The following is a 21,165-nucleotide window of genomic DNA, read 5'->3' as shown; positions in this document are numbered from 1 at the left end:
CTTGAAACATGCCTTCTATTAGGTAATAGCATTTAAAACATCCTTAGTTGGTAATGGCACTTAAGATATGCCGAGAAATCAATGCGCTAAATTACTTATTGAGCGCCTTAATTTGAACCGGGGGTTTTCTAGGCAGGTTGAGGAAGGAGCTCCCTTCGGAGGCCCAACGGCTCCCCCTGCTGGACAGCGGCAGAGACGCTGCCAGGGGGGAAAAAACCACCAACATCCAAAAGAGAAACAAAAGAACCATGAAAAAAAATAATGAAATATAAAATTAGGGGCGACATATAATATAAAATAAAATCAACGCTATTCCGCAAACGGCGACCGGCGGCTCCAGAAGCGGCTCTGCAGGAGCCGGCAAAGCGCCCCCGGCCGGCCGGATCCGGCACCACAGGCGTCCGTTCGGGGCCGCTCTTTCCGGCTGACTCTTCTGCTCCAGGAGGAAGGGCGGAAGGGCTGCGGAAGCCGTCCCTCGCCCTTCCCCCGCCGGAAGCTCCCACGAAGCCCTCCCCGGACGCCGCCGTGACTCGGCCGCGGTGCACGCCGGGATCCGCAGAGCCGGAGAGCCCCGACCGGGAGACGCCGCCGCCGCCGCCGCCGCGATGCCGGAGCTGGCCGTGGAGCGCGTGGTGGTGCACCCGCTGGTGCTGCTGAGCGTGGTGGACCACTTCAACCGGTGAGCAGCCCCTCCCTCCCCCGCCCGCCCGCCCGCCGCCTTCCCGGCCCTGCCCGCTGAGTCACGGCGCGGCCTCTCCGCTTCTCTCTCTCTCTCTCTCTCTCGGCAGGATCGGGAAGGTGGGGAACCAGAAGCGCGTGGTGGGCGTCTTGCTGGGCTCGTGGCAGAAGAAGGTGCTGGACGTCTCCAACAGCTTCGCAGGTGAGTGCGCGCCCCTCCCCCTCCCCCCGCGCCCCCTCCCCCCCCCCTCCGCTGACCCCCCCTCTCCCCCCGCAGTGCCCTTCGACGAGGACGACAAGGACGACTCGGTCTGGTTCCTGGACCACGACTACCTGGAGAACATGTACGGGATGTTCAAGAAGGTCAACGGTGAGTCCCTCCCCGCCTCCCCCGGACGGGCCGGGGTCCCCAGGGGCCCTTCCGAGGCTCCGGATAACCTCCCTCCTCCTCCCCCCCCCCCCCCCCGCCCCAGCTCGCGAGCGGATCGTCGGCTGGTACCACACCGGCCCGAAGCTGCACAAGAACGACATCGCCATCAACGAACTCATGAAGCGCTACTGCTCCAACTCGGTAAGGGGGGGCGGGTGGGAGGGGGGCTCAGCTGCCCCCGCAGGAGAGGCGCCTGACGAGGGTCTCCCACACAGGTGCTGGTGATCATCGACGTGAAGCCCAAAGACCTGGGTCTGCCCACCGAAGGCTACATCTCTGTGGAAGAGGTCCACGATGTGAGTCTCCTAGCGGGACTCGCCTGATTCCCCCAAAGCCCCCAGGGGCCGTGCCTCATGCCGGGGGGGGGGGGCTGGCGAAGCTTTTCCCTTTGCGTGGGGGCAGCCGTGGGGCTCTACCCTGCTGGTTGGGTTCTGGTCGTTATCCAGATGTTCGGTTCCTGGTTTTTGAACACACCGCTTGGCAAGACCCTCTTCCTGCCCAGAAGCGTCATGGCGTTTGTCTCCTCTTTTGCCCTAAAGGACGGAACCCCAACATCCAAGACTTTTGAGCACGTAACCAGTGAAATCGGAGCGGAGGAGGCGGAAGAAGTCGGTGTGGAGCACTTGCTGCGGTAAAAATTTGGGAGGTGGTAGCTTGTGCTTCACTTATCCAGCCAGATCAGAGGGTGGGGGTGGGGGGTAAAAACCAAGTGCCAGCTGGGCCCCCCTCTCCTTTCTGAAGCCTGGGCCCCGGCCGCCCTCTGGGCTCAGATGGCCTGAAGAGGCCCCTGGAGGATGACAGTGGCATGACCTGATTTCTCCTCCCTGGCTCTTCCAGTGACATTAAGGACACCACGGTGGGCACGCTTTCCCAGCGCATCACCAACCAGGTCCATGGGTTGAAGGGACTGAATTCCAAGCTCTTGGATATCAGGAGCTACTTAGAAAAAGTGGCAGTTGGCAAGCTCCCCATCAACCACCAGATCATCTACCAGCTCCAGGATGTCTTCAACCTCCTGCCGGATGTCAACCTGCAAGAGTTCGTCAAGGCCTTTTACCTGAAGACCAACGACCAGATGGTGGTGGTTTACCTGGCCTCCCTGATCCGTTCGGTAGTAGCGCTGCACAACCTCATCAACAATAAGATTGCCAACAGAGATGCCGAGAAGAAGGAGGGGCAGGAGAAGGAGGAGAGTAAGAAGGAGAGGAAGGATGAGAAGGAGAAGGAAAAAAGCGAGGCTAAGAAAGAAGAGAAGAAGGAGAAGAAGTAGTAGCAATAGCAATCATGTTTTCTATTTGTAAATTAAAAGCATTAAATTGCACCAGGCTGCTCTGGCGGAAGGTTTTTCGGTGGCTTAGGAGGGACCGAGAGCCAGGTGACTTCAGGGCTGCCTGAAACGGGCTTGCAGAGGCTGCTGGAGAGGCCAGAATGTGACTCAGGGGCCCTCATTCAGCCTTATGGGGAAGAGAAGCCTGGATCCTTTGGGGTCCGGATGCCACACTGGTATCCTTGGGAGACGGTGGGCTTCAGATCAGGTGGGGGGGGGACAGTTTGGGGTGGATTTGTTTTTAAGCCAGGGTCCATTCAAGCTTCCATTGTGGTGCTGACATCTTCCTGCCTGACTGGCAGAGACACCTGAACATCCTTCCAGCTGTCCAGGCAGGCGGGTGGGTTGCTGTTGGGGAGGAGGCCCCTCTGCATTCCTGCTAGGAAGCGGAGCATTCCCTGGATGCCGCCATCCTGCCAGCTAAGCAGGGCTGCTTTGGTGCCTGCTTCCTTTGGGGGCAAACCTTGGGCAGGGAAGGCGCTTTCTGGCCTCTGCTGTCCTGAGGAGCACAAGAGGCTCATTCTGAAAAAGCTGGAACTCAAAGAGTTTTGCACTTGTGATTTCCTCCACCAGGTGGCAACTCTTGCACAACTTGCTGTGGGAAGCAGGAGCCTTGGCACTGTTTACACTTTCCTATTTGGGAAGCACGGAAAGGTCTTGCCAGGTGGGTATTTTTCCTGAGCAGAGAGCCTAAAAGCTGTGCTTTTCTCTGCGTTTCCTCCTCCTAGCTAGATCAGAAACGAGCAGAACTGAAGCTGCCAGGAAGGCAAATCTCCTTGGTGTCTGCCGAAGACGCTTCCTCTCAAGGGACGCTCGGCAGGGGAAGAGAAGGCCCCAAATAAATAACTTTCTAAGCTCTAAAAGTTGATTGACGGACCACGGTGGCCACATTCGCAAAATGCTTGGCCCAAAGAGCCGTATTTTGCCCTGAAGACGGTGTCCTGGTTCCATACAAAAGTTGGTTGGTTTTAGTTTTGAACTGCTGCAGTTTGTAAACTTAGCTTGTCCTAGAGTTCAGATTTTGGGTAATGTGAACAAACCAGTAAATGCTGGGGTGGCCACTCCCACTATCCGAGTACACTCAAAACGTGTGAGCCCCTTAGAAGAGTATCCCAATTTGGATCATGGCATGTCCTGATCCCGGTCGGTCTCTGTCTTGCCACTCCTGACTTGGACGGACGCACAACCTGAAACTGCTGATCCGCCTCTTCGTTTCCTCCCTGGAGAAAAGACGCCACTCACTAAGAGGGACGGATCCAAAGCTCTGGAGCCTCAAACCAGCTCTGAGCTGGCAATTCAGGCCAAGCCCCTCAACCTGGGGGCAGGCGAAAAGGCCACATCCCTGGGTCCTATTGAGATGGAAGCCCACTTCCATGGGTCCTATTGAGCGGCAGATGCTCCTGGGGCTTCCCTGCTGAACTGCAAGGAGCCAAGGCTGGGAAGGTGGGAGCTCCGTGGCCTTTGGAGAAAGGGCAGCAGCCAGACCGGCTTGCCCCAAGTTTCTTCCACGGGAGGGATGTGGAAGGAGTCCCCAATTGCCCAAACACGCTCCTCCAATCACTTGGCTTCACAGCAAGACATGACACCCGGGGGGGGGGGGGCAGGGGAGATGGCAGCACCACCCCAGGCAGTTTGAAGTTGGTGGGAAGCAAAAGCTCCACTCACATGTTCACCAGCCCTCCCTCCCTCCCTCCCTCCCATCCCCCAGGGAAGGGGAGGGTCCTGCCTTGGCTTTAGGCCAAGCAAAACCTGCTCCTTGGCCAGGCACCTGGAGCCAAGGGCGGAAGTAGAGCCACCTCGGAGCTCATCCACGGAGGTCTGGGTCCTGCCGAGAGCTGCCTGGGGGCCTCCCTCTTCCTACGGCTCCTGGTCTCCCTGGTGCCTGTCTGCATTTAAGCGCCCACAGCCCAGCAGGCTCCACAAGGCCCACGGCACTCTCCCCAGATGCCACCCTTGGCCCAGGGCCCCTGCGGAAGCATTGGTCGGGTGAGGGAGAACCCAGACAGAGGAAACCGGTTTTGCCTCAAGAGGCTCCGTTGCTCCACTGAGCTTTGGCGCCATTCAGCTGCCCACCCTACGAATGGGCCACCAGGATGCCGGCAGGCAATGCAGCTGGAGTCAGGCCAAGAGAGAGGGAGCTCCCGTGGGCATAGCCTCCCTTCCCCAGCAGCCGCTTCCCTCCCCCCTTTCCACCTGGGAACGAGGCACCTGACGACGGGGTCCTTTCCCCACCCGCAACACAGAGACGCATGAGCAGCTGCGGATAGTTTATTGCACAGAGATGGCATCACTGAGGCAGATGGTGCAGTACAAAACTAGTGAAGATCCCATCAAAAGCTATTGCAATTCTTGGTGTCCAGAGACCTTTATATACACATTTATATATTCACATACATGTTTTTATACACATTCATACACCCTCCGTGGAGGCCAAAGGACCCCTGGAGCGTTATGATGCACAAGCCCACCTGGGCCTGGAGTGGCCTCTGCTGCCTGCCCCTCCGGCTTCCCCGACACAAACAAGCCGGGGGGGAAATCAGTCGGAGAATTTGGACATTCACACGCAGCTCAACCACGAGGAGGTCCCTCAACTGTCCCTGATGCCGCCTGCCTTTGGGGACACGAAAGCCCTTGGGCCAATTCTGCCTGGGGGTTTCCAAGGATGCTTCCAGGGCCTGCTGTGGCCAAACTCCAGGGCTGCCTTCCTCCCGGCTAGGGCTCTCCGGCGACCAGCGGCTGCACCTTGACAGCAAAAGCTGGTCTGCAAAGGAGCCACAGAGCTTCCCGTGTCAGCCTGGAGAGCAGCCGGCGGAAGCTGCCCCGAAGGGTGAACTGTTGAGAGTGAAGGCCTCGGGGCCAGCCAGTCTGTAGCAGCCCAAGCTCGGCTAGACCTCGGCCATTCGTGGTAATATTAAGGCTGGCGGGAGGTGGGGGGAGCTGCTGCTGAAGTGCTGTGTGGGTGAGGAAAGGCCCTGGCCGGAGAGCCGGACAGAGGGAGGGGAGGGGTGGGCCTGGGGGAGACCCACAGTGCCCATGAGAAGGGGGCTGAGATGCCAGAGAAATGCAACTCAGGAGGCAGCAGGAGGGGGGCTCTGGGGGGCTTCCTCTACAGGATCTGGCCCCAGGGGCCCCCGAGACAATGACTCCACGCTGTGGCCCCCAGGATTCTGCCCTGCCTGGCAGGCGGGGGGGGGGGGGCTCTCCTCGGGCCTCACTCCTGCCCGAATCCCTCCGTCTCCTCAATGGCGAAGAGAAGCTTCTCCTTCAGCTGCTCAAAGCTCTTGTAGGGCGGCAGGTCCAGGCGGTTGAAGCTGAAAGAGGAAGCGCCGGTTGGCAGGAGCAGCTCTGCCCCCTTTTTTGAGGGGGGGGGAATCTTCCAGGTCCTGCCCCCCTGACTCACCACGTGTGGCTCCGAGGCAGCCAGGTCTCCTTGCCCACTTTGTCAATGCAGAACTTCTGGGGTCCGTTGCTGCCTGATGGGGAGGAGCGGAGGAGGAAATGCACCGGGGCCGTCTGCAGAACAGGGTGCCTGACCCCCCCCCCCAAATGGGCCCTGCTTCCCCCCCCACCTTCCACGGGGGACGGACTGACCAATGAGCTCTGTGAATCCCCCGACTGGCAGGCGGCAGGTCCCTGTCACAAACTGCAGAAGCCGGACTCTCTTCTCGTTGTCCATCTCCTTGACCACCTGCAGCCGGGAGGTGAGAGAGGGGAGGGTGGGTCTCTTGACCAGTCCTGGGGTCACCTCCCCCCCCAAAGGCCCCTCTGGCTGCCCACCTGCCAGAACCACTGGATCTGCTTGCTGTTCTTGGTGTAATGCCTGTAGATGGTGTTCTTCTGCCAGTCGCTCAGGTCAATCTCCTGCATGCCGCACAGCATCAGCTGGGGAGGAAGCAGCAACAGATCCCGTCTGCCCCAGCCTGAGCCTCTCCGCTCGGCTGCCCACGGCCACCACTCCCCGACTGCAGGAAAGAGGCTCCCACGAGGCATTTGCAGAGGAATCCAACAAGGCCTCCTCGGACGGGAGCGGCCAGAGTGGCCTTGGGGGAGAATGGCCCTCCAAGGGGAGTTTGGGAGGCCACTGCCGCCTCCGTCCGGAACGCCCTTCTCATTCGGAGGAGATTCGGCTCATCTGGCTGACCGGCTGTATAGGCGGTTTGGTGCTGCGTATAAAGCAGCAGGCTAGACGCTGGCAGAGGGTGAGCTCTGGGAAAGCCAGCCACTTCCTCTCAGCCCCAAGCAGGAGGCAATGACAAACCTCTCCTGCAAAGCCCGCCGAGGAAACCTCAGGGACCTGTCAAGAAGCTTCCGGGAATCAAAACCAGGGGCCCCAAAACTCCAGCCAACCGCGAGCGCACATCGGGAGCCTCCCTCCCTCCCTCGGTCAGGTGAGGCTGTGGGGCTTCTGGCTCTGGGGCCGGGACCGGCGGCCGTCCGGAGGGAAGAGCCGGAGGTCCCTGCTGCCACGGGGCGGCCTGCTCACCTCCAGCTCCTTCTCGTCAAAGTAGCGCAGCCACTCCAGCGGGGCCACTTCATTGAACCCATCCAGGAAGGCCTTGGTCTGCTCCTCCACACCCCGCGTGAACCGCCAGTCGGTCAGCAGCCTGCCAGGAGAGCCAGCCACTCAGCCACCCCTTGGCAAAACTCTCTGGCCCAACTGCTCTGCCCTGCGGGGGTCCCAAGCACCCTCGGCCCAGAGGAAGGGGCTCCCAGCACCCCCAAGGAGCAGGCAGCACTCCCCGTCTGCCCGAAGGCTCCACTCACATGATGTACTCCTCCTTGTTCTCCTCGGTGACTCGCAGGTCCTCCCCGCCCTCCTTCAGCTCGTGGGTGGTCACCTTGCCCAGGATTTCCATGTCCTGGATGAAGTAGAGCTCCAGAGCACACTCCTCCAGACTGTTCTCCCTGCAAGCACCAGAGAGGAGCTGTTGGACGGGGGGGGGGGGGGAGGCTTGGATAGGGGGGGTTCCAAAGGCACAAACTCTTGTCATCAACCCTCCCAAGACCCTCCCCATCTCGGCTTTTAAACTGCCCCCCCTGACACCCAAAGCCGATCCCCAAGGAGCCCCAGAGGAAGGGGTTTGGTAGCTAGAAGGCCACCCCCTTCGTCCCCCTCCCTGCACACATGGAGGGCGCCCCCTGGGGAGGGCCCGAGGTAGCAGCGGCCCTCCAGAGGGGCCTGGGGAGAACTCACTTGATCCAGATGATGGAGTTGTAGAATTCGGGATCGATGGACTCCAGATCCTTGAGGGTGGGGCGCTTATTCAGCATCCGCTTGTAGAAGGGCAGCGTGAAGCCCGTGTCGATGAACTTGCCATGGTAGAGCGCCTGGGAAAACAGGAGGCCCTGAGACCCTGATCGGCAGCCCAGCCTCTCTTGGACTCTGAGCAACAGCCGGCTCATCTACCTTGGCATGAGACGGGATCCTTGGGATCGAGCCCAGTGCCCTCGCCAACCCAGCAAGGGACGGGGCACCCTGCAGTGCCCCCCCCCCGCTCCCCAGCCCCACTAATGTAATCCAGCCCAAGGCAAGGGGTGCCGGAAGCTCCGGAGCGCTCCAGGGGTTTCTCCAGCTACGCCCAGGGTGTGAGGGGGGGCAGAGCCAAAGCTCCAGCCAGCCTCAGGGCTGGGCAGTCTGACTTTGCCACCCTCTCCAGAGCCACAAGCGAGGAGGCGGGTGAAGTGGGCACTGCCCCTCCCCCCCACCAAGAAACGGTGATGCTGCATTTGGAGAGGGAGCACAAAGGCCGCCTGTAGGTGCCCCTTCGCGCCAGGCATTAGGTCAGCCGCCGTTATGCCCGATTTGTAAGAGAAACAAAGCTGCCTTAAGGCGAGAGGGAATCGGAATTTTTTTTTTAGGAAATGTTTTCCTTCCTACAGAAGGCCCCGTGTTCTTCTCCAGATGTTTCTTCCTCTCCTTCCTCTCCTAAGCCCCTGCTCCCCCCCAAAGGAAAGGAAGGCGGCCTCCCAAGATGGATCCACGAGGGACCCTGGGCACAGGAGGGCAGCGTCTGGTGCCACCCTTCCAGACTAACAAATGCCATTAAAAGGCATCCGTTGAGCCCACAAGAGCATCTGATTTTTACCAGATTGGTGCCAGCAGTTTCTGCCTCACTGGCTGCTCTGCACTACGGCTCCCCCTCCGGTGTTAGTGACCAAGGTGGTGGTGGGGGGCTTCGCCTCCACTGAAAGAGCCCTCCCCCATGTGAAAAAGTTGCTTCTGGAGGCTGCTGCCCGTCCCCACCGGCCCCCCTTGCCCAAAGCACTGAAGACAGGCAGAAGCCTGGACTTTAATCCCAGCAAGCAGGGCTACATTTTTGGGGGGCAGAGGGGGGGGCTAGCCTCAGTCCCACCTAACCTCCCGGGGGCCAGAAGGGAGGGACCGGCTCACCATGGCGATGAAGCGGCCAATGAAGCGGAAGTAGGTGAGGTGGTCGGGGTTGATGGAGGAGGCCGGGTTGATCTGCAGGCAGTAGTTGTTCTTGGCCGCGTACTCGAAGAGGCAGTACATGGGGTTCAGCACCTCGTGGGACAGGAGGAAGAACCACTCGCTGGGGAGAGAGGGAGCAGCGGCTGGTGAAGCTCCTTGCCCCCCCGCCTCCCCCTGCGCTCCCTCTCCCCCGGCCTCCGCTGCCTCGCTCGGTGCAGAGCCCCGGCATCCCGTCCGTGGTTCTACCCTGTGGTAGAACAGCGCCAGGTCACCTACCATAGGGTAAAACCACTGGCGGGACACCGAGAGACGCGTCAGGGGCCCTAGCAGGGAGGGCTGGGCACGCAGGGGGCATTGCGGCAGGCGGGAGTCCGGGCTGCCCTGCTCCCTTCCGCGTGTGCCTTCCGCACCTTCCAGCCTGACTGGATGAAGTCTTCGGGGGTGGGGGGGGGTGGAATAGAAGCTCCGCCCAGCCCCCAACGTGCCCTGCCAACTCACCGGGCGATGCCCCCGTAGTCCAGACCCTCCTCCCCTCGCATGATGATGTACAATCGGCGCCGCAGGTCGTAGGGCTTCATGTTCATGATCTGGAAGGAGAAGCCGCCAAGAGGACGAGGGGGGGTGGGTGGGAAGTGGACAGGGGGCTCCCCCCCCCCCAAAGGCCGAGCCTCACCTGCTGGAAGGAGTCCTCAAAGAGCGTCTGCCGCGAGACGCTGATCTTGACGTGGCTGGGGAGGGCGTTGGACTGTGGGGGAGAAGGGGCTGTGAGGGTCCTGCCGGCTGCCCTGCCGGCCCCCCCTCCTCAGCTGAGACACCCCCCCCCAAGGACTCACGTGGCAAAGGAAGCGGAACTGGTGAAACTTCCAGCGGAAGCTCCGGTCGTAAGCGCCTGGGGAGCCCCCCTGCTTGCTCCTAGGAGGGAGGAGGGAGATGAAGGCTCCTGGAGGCCCAGCTGGCGAAGCCCAGAGCCGGCTCCAGGGAGGCCCCTTCCTTCGCTGGCCCCCGGGGGCCCCCGGGGGCAGAGTCCGGAAGGCAGGGGGGACATACCCAGATTCGAATCCAGGGCGGGGGTCTTTGAAGGTGGTGGTGCGGGTGCTGTGGTCCACAAAGTACCGCACCCGCTCGCTGGTGTACTTCATCTCCCATCCGGGGGGCAGGGCCGGCTCCTGGATCATCCTGGCCGCGGGAGGGAAGGAAGCCCAGCTGCTCATTTGCCTGCCTCCCCGTCCCATCTCCAGGCCCTGCAGGAGCAGCCGAGCCTGGCCCTTCAGCCGGAGGGCAGGAGGGGCTCCGGGGCTGCGTCCGGCCAGCCCTGGAAGGCGGCTGGAGCGTGCGGGGCTGCTACTCACCCCTGTGTGCGAGGGTCTTCCCATTGGGTCGTGCGGGTGTTGTGGTTGACGTAGTAGACTCGCCCGTTGTCCTGCCGCTTCTCTGCAAGGGAAGGACGGGTGGGAGGCACTTCTGGCCAAGGGGCCCCAGGGAGCCCCCCCGGAGAGCTCGGCACAGCTGACCCCCCCACAGCCTGAGCAGGAGGGAAGCCGGGTGCCTGCCGATTGCCTCTGCTGGCACCAAAGGGCTCCCGGTGCTGCTCTGCGCACCCTTTGGCCTGGGGGGGGGGGGAGGCTGCTGAAGGCTGGTGCGGACCCCCTTGCCTGAACCTACAGAAGACGGGCCCCCAAGCGCTTCCTTCTCTGCCCCACTTCTGAGAAGGCCCAGGGGAAGGCTGGGTGGCGGGAGGGAGCTGGCTAAGGTCAAGCAGAGAGAGGGGGCCCCTGGAAGGCCCCAGGCTCTTCCCAGAGGGCTCAGGGTGCCAGAGGAGCAAGGGCTGGTGCTCGTGTCCCCGCAGCTGCTGCTTGGCGCTCTGCACATGGTCTGGGCCTCTTGGGGCTCTCTCGCCACCAGAGCCTCGGGGTCCAAGGGGCCAGGGAGGGAGTCTTGCTGAGGGGCTCTTGTGGCAGCCCCCTCCCCTCCCTGCTCCTTTCCTCCAGCTCTGCAGAGCCTGCCAGTCTGCTTGGCCCCCAGCCCAGCCCCCCCCCCCTGCCCTGCTCACAGCCCCCCCAGAAAAGCCGTTTGGCTCTTTGGCCCTCAGGTGGGGCTCTCAAGCCTTGAAAGGCTGGGAGAGAAGCATCACTGATAACCCAGCTTCATTTTGCACAACTCCGGGCAGCCTACCGAAGGCTGCCACTCCCCATCACCCCGGGAGGTGGGCTGGGCTGAAAGAGAATGGCTGCCCAAGGGAGGATTCGCCCCGGAAGCTTCCTGGACTCCTGAGCAGGCCGGCTCCTGGCCCCCTAGCTGGTGCTGCACTGCAAGGGCCACACAGCTGCCACAGGGCAGTTTCACCCCCCCCCAAGATTCCTGTCAGACTTTGGGGCTCCCTCGGGCTCCATCTCAGCAGCCTCCCCAGCTGCCCCGCCCTCAGGGCTCTCCCAGGCAAGCCGGGCTCATCAGAATCAGAGTCCCCCCCCCTCCCAACCCCCCAGGAGGAAAGGAAAAGGGGGAAGCGAGGGACTCCCCCAGGGCAGAGGGCAGGCTCACAGGGAAGGCAGGATTTGCACTCAGAGCCCAGGGGGGCTGCCCTGGAGCTTGAGGTACTTACCCCAGCCGGAGGGAAGCGGGCCCAGGGGATCGTTGTCAGCAGCCGTGCCGGAGGACTGGAGGGAGCAAAGCCAGGGCCAGGCTGGTCAGGCTTACAGGCAGCCGCCCGCCGTGCCCCCTTTGCCCGGGGCCCGAGAGCGGAGCCGAGCGGCATCTGGCGTGTGGCTGCTCGGGGCAGCCGTGGGAGCGCCTCTGGCCGCGTGCTGGCTGAGGCAAGGAGCCCACCGCAGCCCCACGGCCAGCCTCCTCCAGCCACAGGCGAGAGGGGAAATGTGGCAGGCCTTTCCAATGAAATCATTCCCACAAGCCGGCCACGCCCAGAGCTTCCTGGCTGGGCCGGCCGCCCACCGCCTCCCCCTCCTCCCCCTCCTCGCACGGGGGTGCGAAACCAGCGCCTGGACGCGAGACGGGCTCGGCCTGAGAGGGCACATTTATGCCACCCAGACAGGCGTCTCCCCAAACAGCCCCCTCCGCCCAGGTCGGTACAAAGCACCTTTATGCAACTCCGGGCAGAGGGGCCGGGCGGGAGGTGCGACACGGCTGCCAGCAGCAGCAGCCCCGGCCGGTTGTTTACACAGCCCCCCCCCCTCCCTGGCTCTCAGCAGGGGCTCTGGAGGGGGCAGGACGGCCAGAGGAGGCAGAGCAGGAGGTGGAAAAAGCAGCTATTGTGCCCCAAAGGTGCGCAGGGCGGATTCCCACCCAGTCAAGGGAGGGAGGGGGAGTCCCAGCGTCCACTGCGGAGTTACACACAGCAGCTTCTTTGGGGCTTTTCTACTCAAACGCCTGGGGCCTGATCCTGCCCCCCCTCCCCCCCCCCAGCCTCAGGACTGTGCTGCCAATGAAGGGAACAAGAGGAGCCCCAGAGCAACCTTCCCCCAGCACCCCTCTCAAGCCCTCCCCCCCTTTCCCCTCTCCCTTCCCTTCCTACCTGCCTGCCTACCAGCCTGAGTGGCCGCCACCTGAGGCAGATTCAGTGCAGCCAGAAAGATCCCAGGATCCACCAAGCCCAAGACTGCTGGAGGAGGCTCCCAAGGGGGTCTGCCTAATGGGGGCACCAGCCAGCCTTCCTTGGGACGGCTCTCGATTGCCAGCGGGTCTTTTGCCTCCGAGAGAGAGATGGGGGGGGGGAGCCCGTGTGTGCGTGTGTGTGTGTCCGAAGGCCCCTACCTGGTAGAGGAACCTCTGGCTGAACTGCTGCATGGCGCCTTGGAGCTGGTTGCGCTGGCTCTGCCACTGCTCATAGGTGCGCACATACTCAGCGGTGGGGCGCTGCCACGTGGTGGTGCGTGTGTTGTGGTCCACGAAGTAATACCTGCCACGGGGGTCCACACGTTTCTCCCAGCTGCGCATAAGAGGAATCCCCCGCTAGGTTAACGCGGCTTCCCTCAGGGCCCCCGTGGGCTGGGCGCTCGGCACCTCCAGGTTGCTGGCCAGGGTCCCGGGGAGGGGCTGGAGGGGACGCCTGGGGGGCCCAGCTTGCCTGGAACCAGACTCCCCGGGGGCTTTGGGTGCCGCAGGGGCATCCCCTGGGGTGAGCCCCGCCCCTTGCAGTACCTACCCTGGCGGAAGGGGGCGCTCCCAGGTGGTGCTCTTGGTGTTGTGGTCCACGTAGTAGACCCTCCCGTTAGGGAGCTCCCGCTGCTCCCACCTGTGGGCAAGGAGGAAGTGAGGGGACCGCGGGGGCCGTTCCCAGAGACCCCCGGCTTCCCTCCTCCTCCTCCTCCTCCCCCGGGTGTTTCGGGATCTCTTGGAGAGCCAAGCCTGAAGGCCATCTCTGCTGCCCCAAAGGGGGTCCCCTCCCAGGGAGGGCAGAGGGCAGGCCCTCGTCAAAGCTCTGAAGGGCAGCCCTGAAAGAGAGACGCTGCCCCTCCTCCCCTCCGGCCGCAGTCCAGGAGCTCCGCACGGGGCCCCTGTAAACAGCCACTGGCCAAGCGAAGCAGCCAAGGCTTTGCTGGGAGCGGAATGGCCGAGCCCCTCTGGCCACCCGAGCGAGAGGCCCGGCCTTGCGCAAGGAAGCGCAGCCCGTGCCGTGCTTGTGGCAGGCAGCATAATGCGCCTTTGTGTGCACTAGAGGGGAATGGTGAGCGGGTGAGGCCCTGGGTCAGTGAGGCAGACGCACTGCTGATAGGAACCAGATGCTGGGCTGGAGGGCAGGAAGGGGGGGGGCAGGCAGTCGCATCCACTGGGGAGGGGCCTTCTGGATGGGGTCTCCTCTGCACTCGCAAGCCCTCCTCCAGGCCAATGTGGCAACGCAGAGCTCTGGGCCACTGGAGGAGAACTGAGGGCAAGCACTAGTTGGGGTGGGGGGAGAGGGGATGCAGGGACTGTGCATGGGAGCCTTGCCCCCCCCCCCCCCGACCACAGGGACCCTCCCTCACCACAGCCGAGCCCTGGGCATGAAAGAGCTTCTGAGAGGCTGGGATTTTTCCAGCAGCCGCTGAGCCAAACACAACAGGGCTCACACAACTACACAAGGACGCACTGAGGACTGGCGGTGACACACCCACCCATGAGGCGCTGTACGAAGAGCCCTTCCGTTGGAAAACGAGGGAGGCCTCTGTGCTGGGGGGGGGGGGTGTACAGGAGCCCCCTGTGGAAGGAAGCCAGACCCCTGCACAAGACCACCGGCCTCCCCTTCCAGGCCAGGTCTCCCCAAAGCCCCCCGGCCGCTCCCTCCCTTCTGGCCCCTTCTGGCCTCTTACCCGGCTGGCAGAGTCTCCAGTGCCTGGACGGCCACCTGGGAGGCCGGGACGTCTGGGCCAGGCTCCTCGGCCTCTGGGGGGGGCTGAGCCACGCTGGGCTGGGGGGAGGCCTCCGGGGGCCCAGCCGGCTGCTCCTCAGCCTCGACTGCGGGGTTCCCGGACTCTCCGTTCACTGCAAAGACAGAGGCTCCACAGTGCCCTCCTCCAGGCCTTCCCCACAGTGGCCCAGGTGCCCCAGGTGCCCCTGGCGGCTGCTGAACCACAATTCCCAACAGCCCCAGCCAGAGCACAGCATCTGGAGCCCCCCCCCCCCAATGCAACTGTCAGGGCATGCTGAACAGGCGTCTCCCCTGTGCCCAGGCCAACCTGCCCTGCTCTGGCTGCCCTCCTGGCCTCTGCCCAGCTGCTGCGGAGGCTGGATCTTCAGGCTCGGGCTGTGCTCCAGGGCGCCCACGTTCTGCCTGGGGGCTTCTGCTTCTGACCTGGGGGCTCTGGGAAGGAGAGAAACCGGAGATCACCACTCACAGCCCCTCCCCCTCCGGGCTTGCGGCCCCCCTCGCCTGGCTTTGGTCCCCCGGGCTCCTGGGCAAGAGGGGAGCCCAGCAGAGGGCCCCAGAGGCCTCCTGGGGGCCTGAGGGGGCTCCTTTGGGGGGGCTCAAACGTTAGCAGCCCCATGAGACGCTTGGCGCAGAGGTCACCATTCTCCTGCTGGGCAGCCTCACTTGCAATGGCCGCTCAATGCTCCCGGGCGGAACTAGGGAGGCCTCTCTGGGAACTCCAATTCCCAGAATCCTCAGCCCTGTAGGCTCCAGGAAAACGGGCTGCCCCCTTTGCTAAGGGGCTGACAGAACCGTCTTATAAGATTGACGACAAAGATCAGTTAATACAATCACCTCACCGACTCACCCGATGGGGAGGTATGATCCCACGCACCCCAAATGCCCCCCTTGGTTCCAGAACCACCCCCACCCCGGCTGCTTCCGAAGGGGGACTGGCTGCCAGAGGGCTGAATGCTGCCTTCCCAGGGCCCCCAAATGTGGGGCCGTTCTTTAATAGCCCATGGAAGTGACCCAAGGCAGTCACATGGCAAAGCTTACGGAGCTTAAAATAGGACCAGGGAAAGGACATGGGCGTGGCTGGGGAAAGGCTGGGGGGGGGGGGCAACCACAGGCCGGGAGAGCAAGCCAGGCCCCCTCCTCCCAGGGCTCTCAGGTGGCCCAGAGGCCCAGGAAGCAGCACAGCAGGGAAGCCGGAGGAGCAGGGGGGCGTCTGCAGCTCCCCTCCCAGGAAAGCCTCCACCCCACACACAGAAGGGAGGGCCCCGTTTGGGGAGGAGCTCATGACCCCCCCTCCAGAGCCTTTGCAGCAGCCAAGTGACCCCCAGGGAACCTGGGGGGGGGCTCTGAAAGGACCCCCTCAGCCAGAAGAAGGGAAAGCCTTGGGGGGAGCAGTAGGGCTGGCTCTCCTCCCCCTGCAGCCCAGGAGCCTCCGGGCAACTTCTCCATCCTTGGGGGGCATCCCCTCCAGAACCTTACCTGGACCAGCCACCAAGGCCGCTTGTGTTGGAGGCCTGGGGCCTGTTCTCCGGGGAGGCGGCTGGGCCCCCAGACTCCCTCCTGGCTCCCTGGGGCCCTGAAAAAGCAGGAAGCTGGGGAACGCAGCCAGCCTGTCCCGTCCCCCCCCCCCCCGGACTGGGGGCCTGCAATAGGAGGCAGGCCTGGAGAAAAGCTTGTGGGTTCTCTGAGGCCCCCCGAAGGCTTCCCCATGGGGCCGAAGGGTTTTGCCCAGGTGCTTTCTGGCAGGCCTCGGACCGTCCCCGGCCTGCTTGCCCTGGAGCATCTGCCCCCCTCACCCTCCGACCAGAGGCTGCTCCCCCTCCCCAGAGGGCTCAGCTGGGGGGGCACGAGGTGCCTGCAGCCCCCCACCCCACCCGGGTCCTGCAGAGGCGGGCAGGGATGGGGGGGGCACCCGTGCAGGGCAGCTCCTGCTCGCTCACCTTCAGCTGCTGTGCCAGGGCTGTTAGGCAGGCCGTCCACCTCAATGCCAGGCCCAGCCAGGAAGACCGTCAGCTCCCCGCCCGAGAGGAGGCCGCCTCTGCTCTCCGCCTGCAGGTTCAAGGTCATCGGCTTGTTCTCCACTGTGGGGGCGAAAGCCGTTGCCCATCAGCACCCACAAGGCCCGAGCCAGCTTCACCCCAGGGCTTCTCATCGGGCAGCTGGTTCTCCATCCCCCCCCCCAAGAGCCTCCCCATCGCCTCCGAAGGCTCCCTGCACCCCCCTCTGGGGCCAGCAGGAGCCCCACTGCTACCCGAGGCCAAACTCCAACTCCCCCCCCCCCACTCAGAGGGAGCTCAGCCCTGGAGACGCCTCCTTTTATGCCCCATAAAGACCTTTGACTTCTGCTCTGCCCCCCCCCCCGGCAGCCCCCCTCCCCACTGCTGCCCCCTCGATCCTCTTTGCCCTCCACGAGGATGATGAGAGCCCCCCTCTCCAAGCGGAGGACTCAGCGCGTCCTAAGGAAAGCCCCACCTGTGGGCCCCATCAAGGCCAGAGCCCTCCAGTTGTCCCAGGGGGCTTCCCCAGAGGGGCTTCCCCAGAGGCAGCCTGGGCCTTGGATTGGCTTCCCTTGGCTGGGACTCCCATTTGGGGGGGGGGGGAATGCCAGTCTCCTCCTGAAAAAGGGCCCCCACGGACCGAGGAGGTGCGGGTGGGGAGAGGAACAGACGCCAGAAAAGAGGAGCTGGACTTGGGGGTGGGGGCTGCCCCTTACAGAAAGGGGATTTGGTCTGGAGAGAAATGGAAAGACTCTGAATTTGGGGCTGGGGAAAAGAGGTTCAGTGTTTGAAAAGTGTATATAAAAGCGCCTCAGAACTGCAACTAATCTCAAAGTAGAACATAAAAATTTCAAGAAAGGAAAAAAAGGAATTAGAACCATAATTTCTGAGTTACAAAACACGGGACTCCCCTTTTTTTTTTAACCGGGGCCCAATTACCTTCTGGAAAACTCTTTTCAGGGTTGATTCTGTCTTTTAAGATCTGGAAATCCAGAGAGGCTCCATGGAAAAAGCTGGGGGGGGGCAGGGAGGGTCCCCAATGCCCAGTTTTCCAGGAGTCCTGCTGGAGGGGCTGCCCTCCCTGGCCAGAGGCAAGGCAGCTTCTGCTCAGTAGCCCCCCCCCCCTTGCATGCCATCACTCCCACACGGGGGGGGGGGGAGGGAGCTCCCCAAATGCCCCTCAATACACCCTGAGAATGAGGAGCAGGACAAGGCGGACTCTGTCTCACCTCCACTGATTCCCCCAGAGCGGACTGCTTTTCCTTCCACCCCCCTCCCAATACACACCCGCCCTGCTCCAGGTGCCCCCACCATCAGGAAATCAACTGCTGCCCTGCCCCCCATCCGTGGGCAGGGCCTCCTCCCTGCCCATCCATGAGAGGCTCCTTAGGCCCCGCAGGAGAGGGAGACCCCTCCCCTTTCGGGCGAGAGAGCCAAGAGGCCCCTGCAAGGAGGGCCTGGAGGGGCCTGGGTGTCTTCAGATCCCTTCCCCTGCTCAGGCTGCAGAGGGCTGCCCGCCTCTCCTCCCCTCTCCAGCCCAGAAGGGGCCAACCGGCAGCCTCAGACCCTGGGGGAGCTGCTGTAGGAGGGGGAGGGGGGGTTGGCAGGGCTCAGCTGGAGCCCAGGAAAGTCCCTTCCCAGCAGGGTCAAAGGGAGCTCCTGGGGGGCTCTGTTGCCACAGAGTTTGGCCAGTCCGGTCCTTGCTTGAAGAAGGCCAAGCAGGAGATTCAGCAGTGGTCAGTCCGTTGTTCCCATCAAGGGGCATTTCTTGGGCAGAGCCTGGCAGGAGGGGACGGAGGAAGAGCCAGCCGCTCTTTCAGAGAGGATCCATTGGCCTCCCCCTCCTCACTCTCCCTCGCTGGGATAGGAAGTCCATTGGCTGCCCCGTTCCTGGGGTGGGACAGGAGAAGCCTCCCCGTTTCCCTTGGGCATGCAGGCCATGGAGTTGCCAGGTCTCCTCCGGGCCTCCCCATCGCCCAGCATCTCCCCCAGTCTGGGTTACAACCGCTGGGGAAGTGTAAGGCCAGAGCCCCGGGGGCCCAGCGGCAGCCTTCCAAGCCTTTCCCTGCAGCTGAAGTCAGGCAAATCCCATCCTCCTCCTGCGTCTAGCGCAATCGCTTCCCTTTGCTCCCCCAAATTGCCTTCCGCCTGACGAAAGGAGCATTGCAGCCCCAGAGAAGGACGGGCGGCTCAGGTGAGCAAGCAGCTGGCAAAAGGGGAGGCTCGCCCCAGTGCTGCCCTCTGGCCCCAGCCACCAAGGGCGCCTCAGGAAGGGTGGCCCCCAAAGGCCCAGTGCTTGCAAGGGCACCCCGGGCTCCGTCCGACGCGGCTGCCCCAAGCGGCAAAGACCTCCAAGGCAGCAGGACCAGCAGCGCCAGGCAGGACGACGGGAGCCTCCACTCCCTGCTCTCCCTGCTTCCTTTCAGCCCCGCCCCACTCAGGAGGCGGCTTCCTCTGCACGGGAGCCAGGGGGGAGGGGGGGAGTTGGGCCGAACAGACGGAGCCCTGTGCTGCCCCTGAATGGAGACCTTTATGCACCGCAGCTGCCAGGGCCACCCCAGGAACTGCCAAGGGGGGCAGCAGATGGCCAGCAGCCAGAGGAGGGACGGCCTCCGTCTCAGCAGCTGCTGCTGCCGCCATCGCCTCACTGCGGGCCTAGGAGGCCGCCCAGCTGCTCACAAGGTGGCCTTGTTCCTTTCCTGGCTGGGTGTTCCTGCTGCCAGGCCAGGAGGGCAGAGAGATACCTTGCCCCTTGCTCTGCTTCGGCACGCTGGGGAGGCTGACGGACGCCACTCCCAGCAGCTCATTGCGCAGGGTGTGGCAGCTCCAGAGCTTCAGATCCAGGTGGCTCTGAGAAGTGACATTCCTGGGAGAGAGAAGGACGGCGTGTTCAGCCCCTGCGACTGGCTGACAGGCAAAGCATTAGAAACGGGGGGAAACCTAAGCGGGGCCCAAGCGGAGCAGGCAGGGGCACCCAGCATTCTGCCCTTAAGAGGCAGCTGTGGCAGAGGAATCCCCACCCGGTCCTCCGGCGGATCTGCCTGGCAAGCCCCCAGGCCTTGGCCAGCAAGGGGCTGCTTCTATGGCGGGCAGCCCGGCTCGGGCAGGGATGTACGGCCGACGGAGCAATGCTCTCCCCCCACCCCACCCCAAGGCCTCAGGGTCCCCCCGGTCCTTACAGCACCAGGCTCTCATTCCAGAGCAGCTCGGAGCTCCCGGTCTGCTTCCCTGTTCTCTTGGCCTCGTTGGCGAGTCCGTCTGCCACTACCTCCACAAAGGAGGTGATGCGAGAGTGGCGGCCCTGGGCCTTGGGCTTTGCTGAAACAACTGTGGGGGGAAGGGACGGACGTGACTGTCCTCATTCATCCTGGCCTCTGCCCTGCCCCCCCCCCCCGCCCATCAAATAGGCCACCCTGAACACAGCCGGACCCACCCTTTACATGCCTGGCAGGATCCCAGGGCAAGGAGGCCCCCCAGCTTCTCCTTCAATTAACTGAAAGGGTTTAGACAAAGCAGGTCCCACAGGTGCAGAGTAACTACTGCCTCGAAGGGCCACAACGCCCAACTGAGGGAGAGCCCTCTAGGCCAAAGCTCCCTGGAAACCTCCAAAGGAGGAGGAGGAGGAGGAGGAGGAGGAGGAGGGAGGGCATCAGCACCAGGGCCTGGCCAGACTCTGGGAGGAGCCACTGGACTTTGGGAGCCCCCTAGTGGCGCTCAAGGGGCATGGCAAGCAGCTGGCCAGCCTGAAGGGGGTGCGGAAGGGGCTCCCCCAACTATGCTGCCTCTGCACCAGGATGTGACCCTGGTCCCAAAGGACACGGAGTTAAAGGAGAGCGAGGAGTGAGCGAGGTTTTCAAGGTCACTAAGCAGGAAGAATAGACACCACAGGCGCTTGTTCAAAGTGCAGGGAGCTTTGCAGACAGATTAGGGGAGCTTTAAATAACGGGGTTCAGGGGAGGGGTGGGACAGACCCCGGGAAGGCCTAGGCTGGGCTGGGCAATCTGAGCTGCAGTGAAATGTCTCCCTGCACACCGAAGCCATTACGGATGACTAGGTGGCTCAGTGGCTAAGACACTGGGTTGGTCAATAAGAAAGGTTGGCACTTGGGCGGTTCGAATCCCTGGTACGGGTCTCCTGCGTGAGCAGGGGGTTGGACTAGATGGCCTCTAAGGTCCCTTCCAACCCTATTACCGTTTACCGCGGCTGCGTCCCGCTAGAGCCCTTCAAGAGCAGTTCAGGAACCGCACCTGCCCTTCGGAAAGCCGCCAGGGGAGACCCTGGGCTGCCTCCAGCAGAAGAGACGGCAGCGTTTCCCCTTCCCTTTACAGCCGGAGGAGGACCAGAGCCGTTGCTGGCGATGACCCCTGGCCGGGCAGGAGACGAGCCTTCCAGCCAAGAGCCGGAAGAGCAAAGCGGGACCCACCTTTCACCGTCAGCGGAGATTTCTCCCCAGGGAGCCCCTCGGAGGCCATCGCATCCTCAGCACCTGCAAGGCGACAGCGGGGCGCTTCAGCTCCAGGCAGGGACGGACGCAGAGCCTCCCCGCCGCCAAGAGACCGGCGGGCACCGGAGCCGCAACGCGGGGAAAGGGGAGCCCAGAGGGGGCGGCGAGGTCCCGGGGCGGCCGGCAAGAGGCGGAGGCGGCCACGGGGGCTCCGCTTGGCCCGGCGGGGTTGGCGGCTCGGGAGCCCGGAGGTTCCGAGGGGGCGGAAGGGGCCCCGCCTGGCTCTGCCGGGGCGAAGTCCGGGGAGGAGCGGCCCGGCGCGGTCAAGGCGGCGGGGAGCCGGCCGCGGAGTAGGGGCTCTCCTCCCGGGGGAGAGGCGCCCTGCACGCATCCGCCCGCCCGCCCACCTGCGGAGCGGCCGCCGCGACCTCCGGGGCCCCGGGGGGCTTCTGGACGGGGATTCCCGGCGCGGCTCCGGGACGCTTCCGCCTCTGGAGCCTGTC

At 63.5% G+C, this 21,165-nt stretch overlaps 2 protein-coding genes across 6 annotated transcripts; one reads left to right on the top strand and one right to left on the bottom strand.

Moving 5' to 3' along the window:
- Nucleotides 1–516: 516 nt before the first annotated feature.
- Nucleotides 517–2,434, top strand: PSMD7 (proteasome 26S subunit, non-ATPase 7). The gene is made up of 7 exons (XM_032225177.1): nucleotides 517–679; nucleotides 789–880; nucleotides 956–1,048; nucleotides 1,152–1,249; nucleotides 1,324–1,404; nucleotides 1,648–1,739; nucleotides 1,946–2,434. Exons 1-7 carry the CDS (start codon nucleotides 606–608, stop codon nucleotides 2,376–2,378), a joined length of 963 nt encoding a protein of 320 aa, XP_032081068.1. The 5' UTR covers nucleotides 517–605; the 3' UTR covers nucleotides 2,379–2,434.
- A 2,254-nt stretch (nucleotides 2,435–4,688) lies between these two features.
- On the bottom strand, nucleotides 4,689–21,154 carry WWP2 (WW domain containing E3 ubiquitin protein ligase 2). 5 transcript variants are annotated; one of them, XM_032210108.1, is made up of 24 exons: nucleotides 21,070–21,154; nucleotides 20,642–20,704; nucleotides 19,398–19,545; nucleotides 18,963–19,084; nucleotides 16,162–16,302; nucleotides 15,701–15,797; nucleotides 14,532–14,656; nucleotides 14,166–14,337; nucleotides 13,022–13,111; nucleotides 12,631–12,805; nucleotides 11,465–11,519; nucleotides 10,215–10,296; nucleotides 9,913–10,041; nucleotides 9,699–9,777; nucleotides 9,539–9,610; nucleotides 9,364–9,452; nucleotides 8,827–8,986; nucleotides 7,630–7,763; nucleotides 7,200–7,340; nucleotides 6,919–7,039; nucleotides 6,213–6,317; nucleotides 6,027–6,123; nucleotides 5,836–5,908; nucleotides 4,689–5,746 (listed from the first exon to the last, which is right to left on the bottom strand). In XM_032210108.1, exons 2-24 carry the CDS (start codon nucleotides 20,688–20,690, stop codon nucleotides 5,647–5,649), a joined length of 2,556 nt encoding a protein of 851 aa, XP_032065999.1. In that variant the 5' UTR covers nucleotides 20,691–20,704; nucleotides 21,070–21,154; the 3' UTR covers nucleotides 4,689–5,646. The 5 variants fall into 5 exon arrangements, with proteins under 5 accessions (XP_032065999.1, XP_032065970.1, XP_032065979.1 ...); XM_032210079.1 differs by lacking the exon at nucleotides 21,070–21,154 and having other exon boundaries at nucleotides 20,642–21,063; XM_032210088.1 differs by lacking the exon at nucleotides 21,070–21,154 and having other exon boundaries at nucleotides 12,631–12,775; nucleotides 20,642–21,063.
- Between the last annotated feature and the right edge of the window lie 11 nt (nucleotides 21,155–21,165).

This window comes from Thamnophis elegans, chromosome 1 (genome assembly GCF_009769535.1).
Source record: "Thamnophis elegans isolate rThaEle1 chromosome 1, rThaEle1.pri, whole genome shotgun sequence".
Lineage (NCBI taxonomy): Eukaryota > Metazoa > Chordata > Lepidosauria > Squamata > Colubridae > Thamnophis > Thamnophis elegans.
The sequence above is the reverse complement of the archived record's forward strand: the minus strand, read 5'-3'. Positions and strand labels throughout refer to the sequence as shown.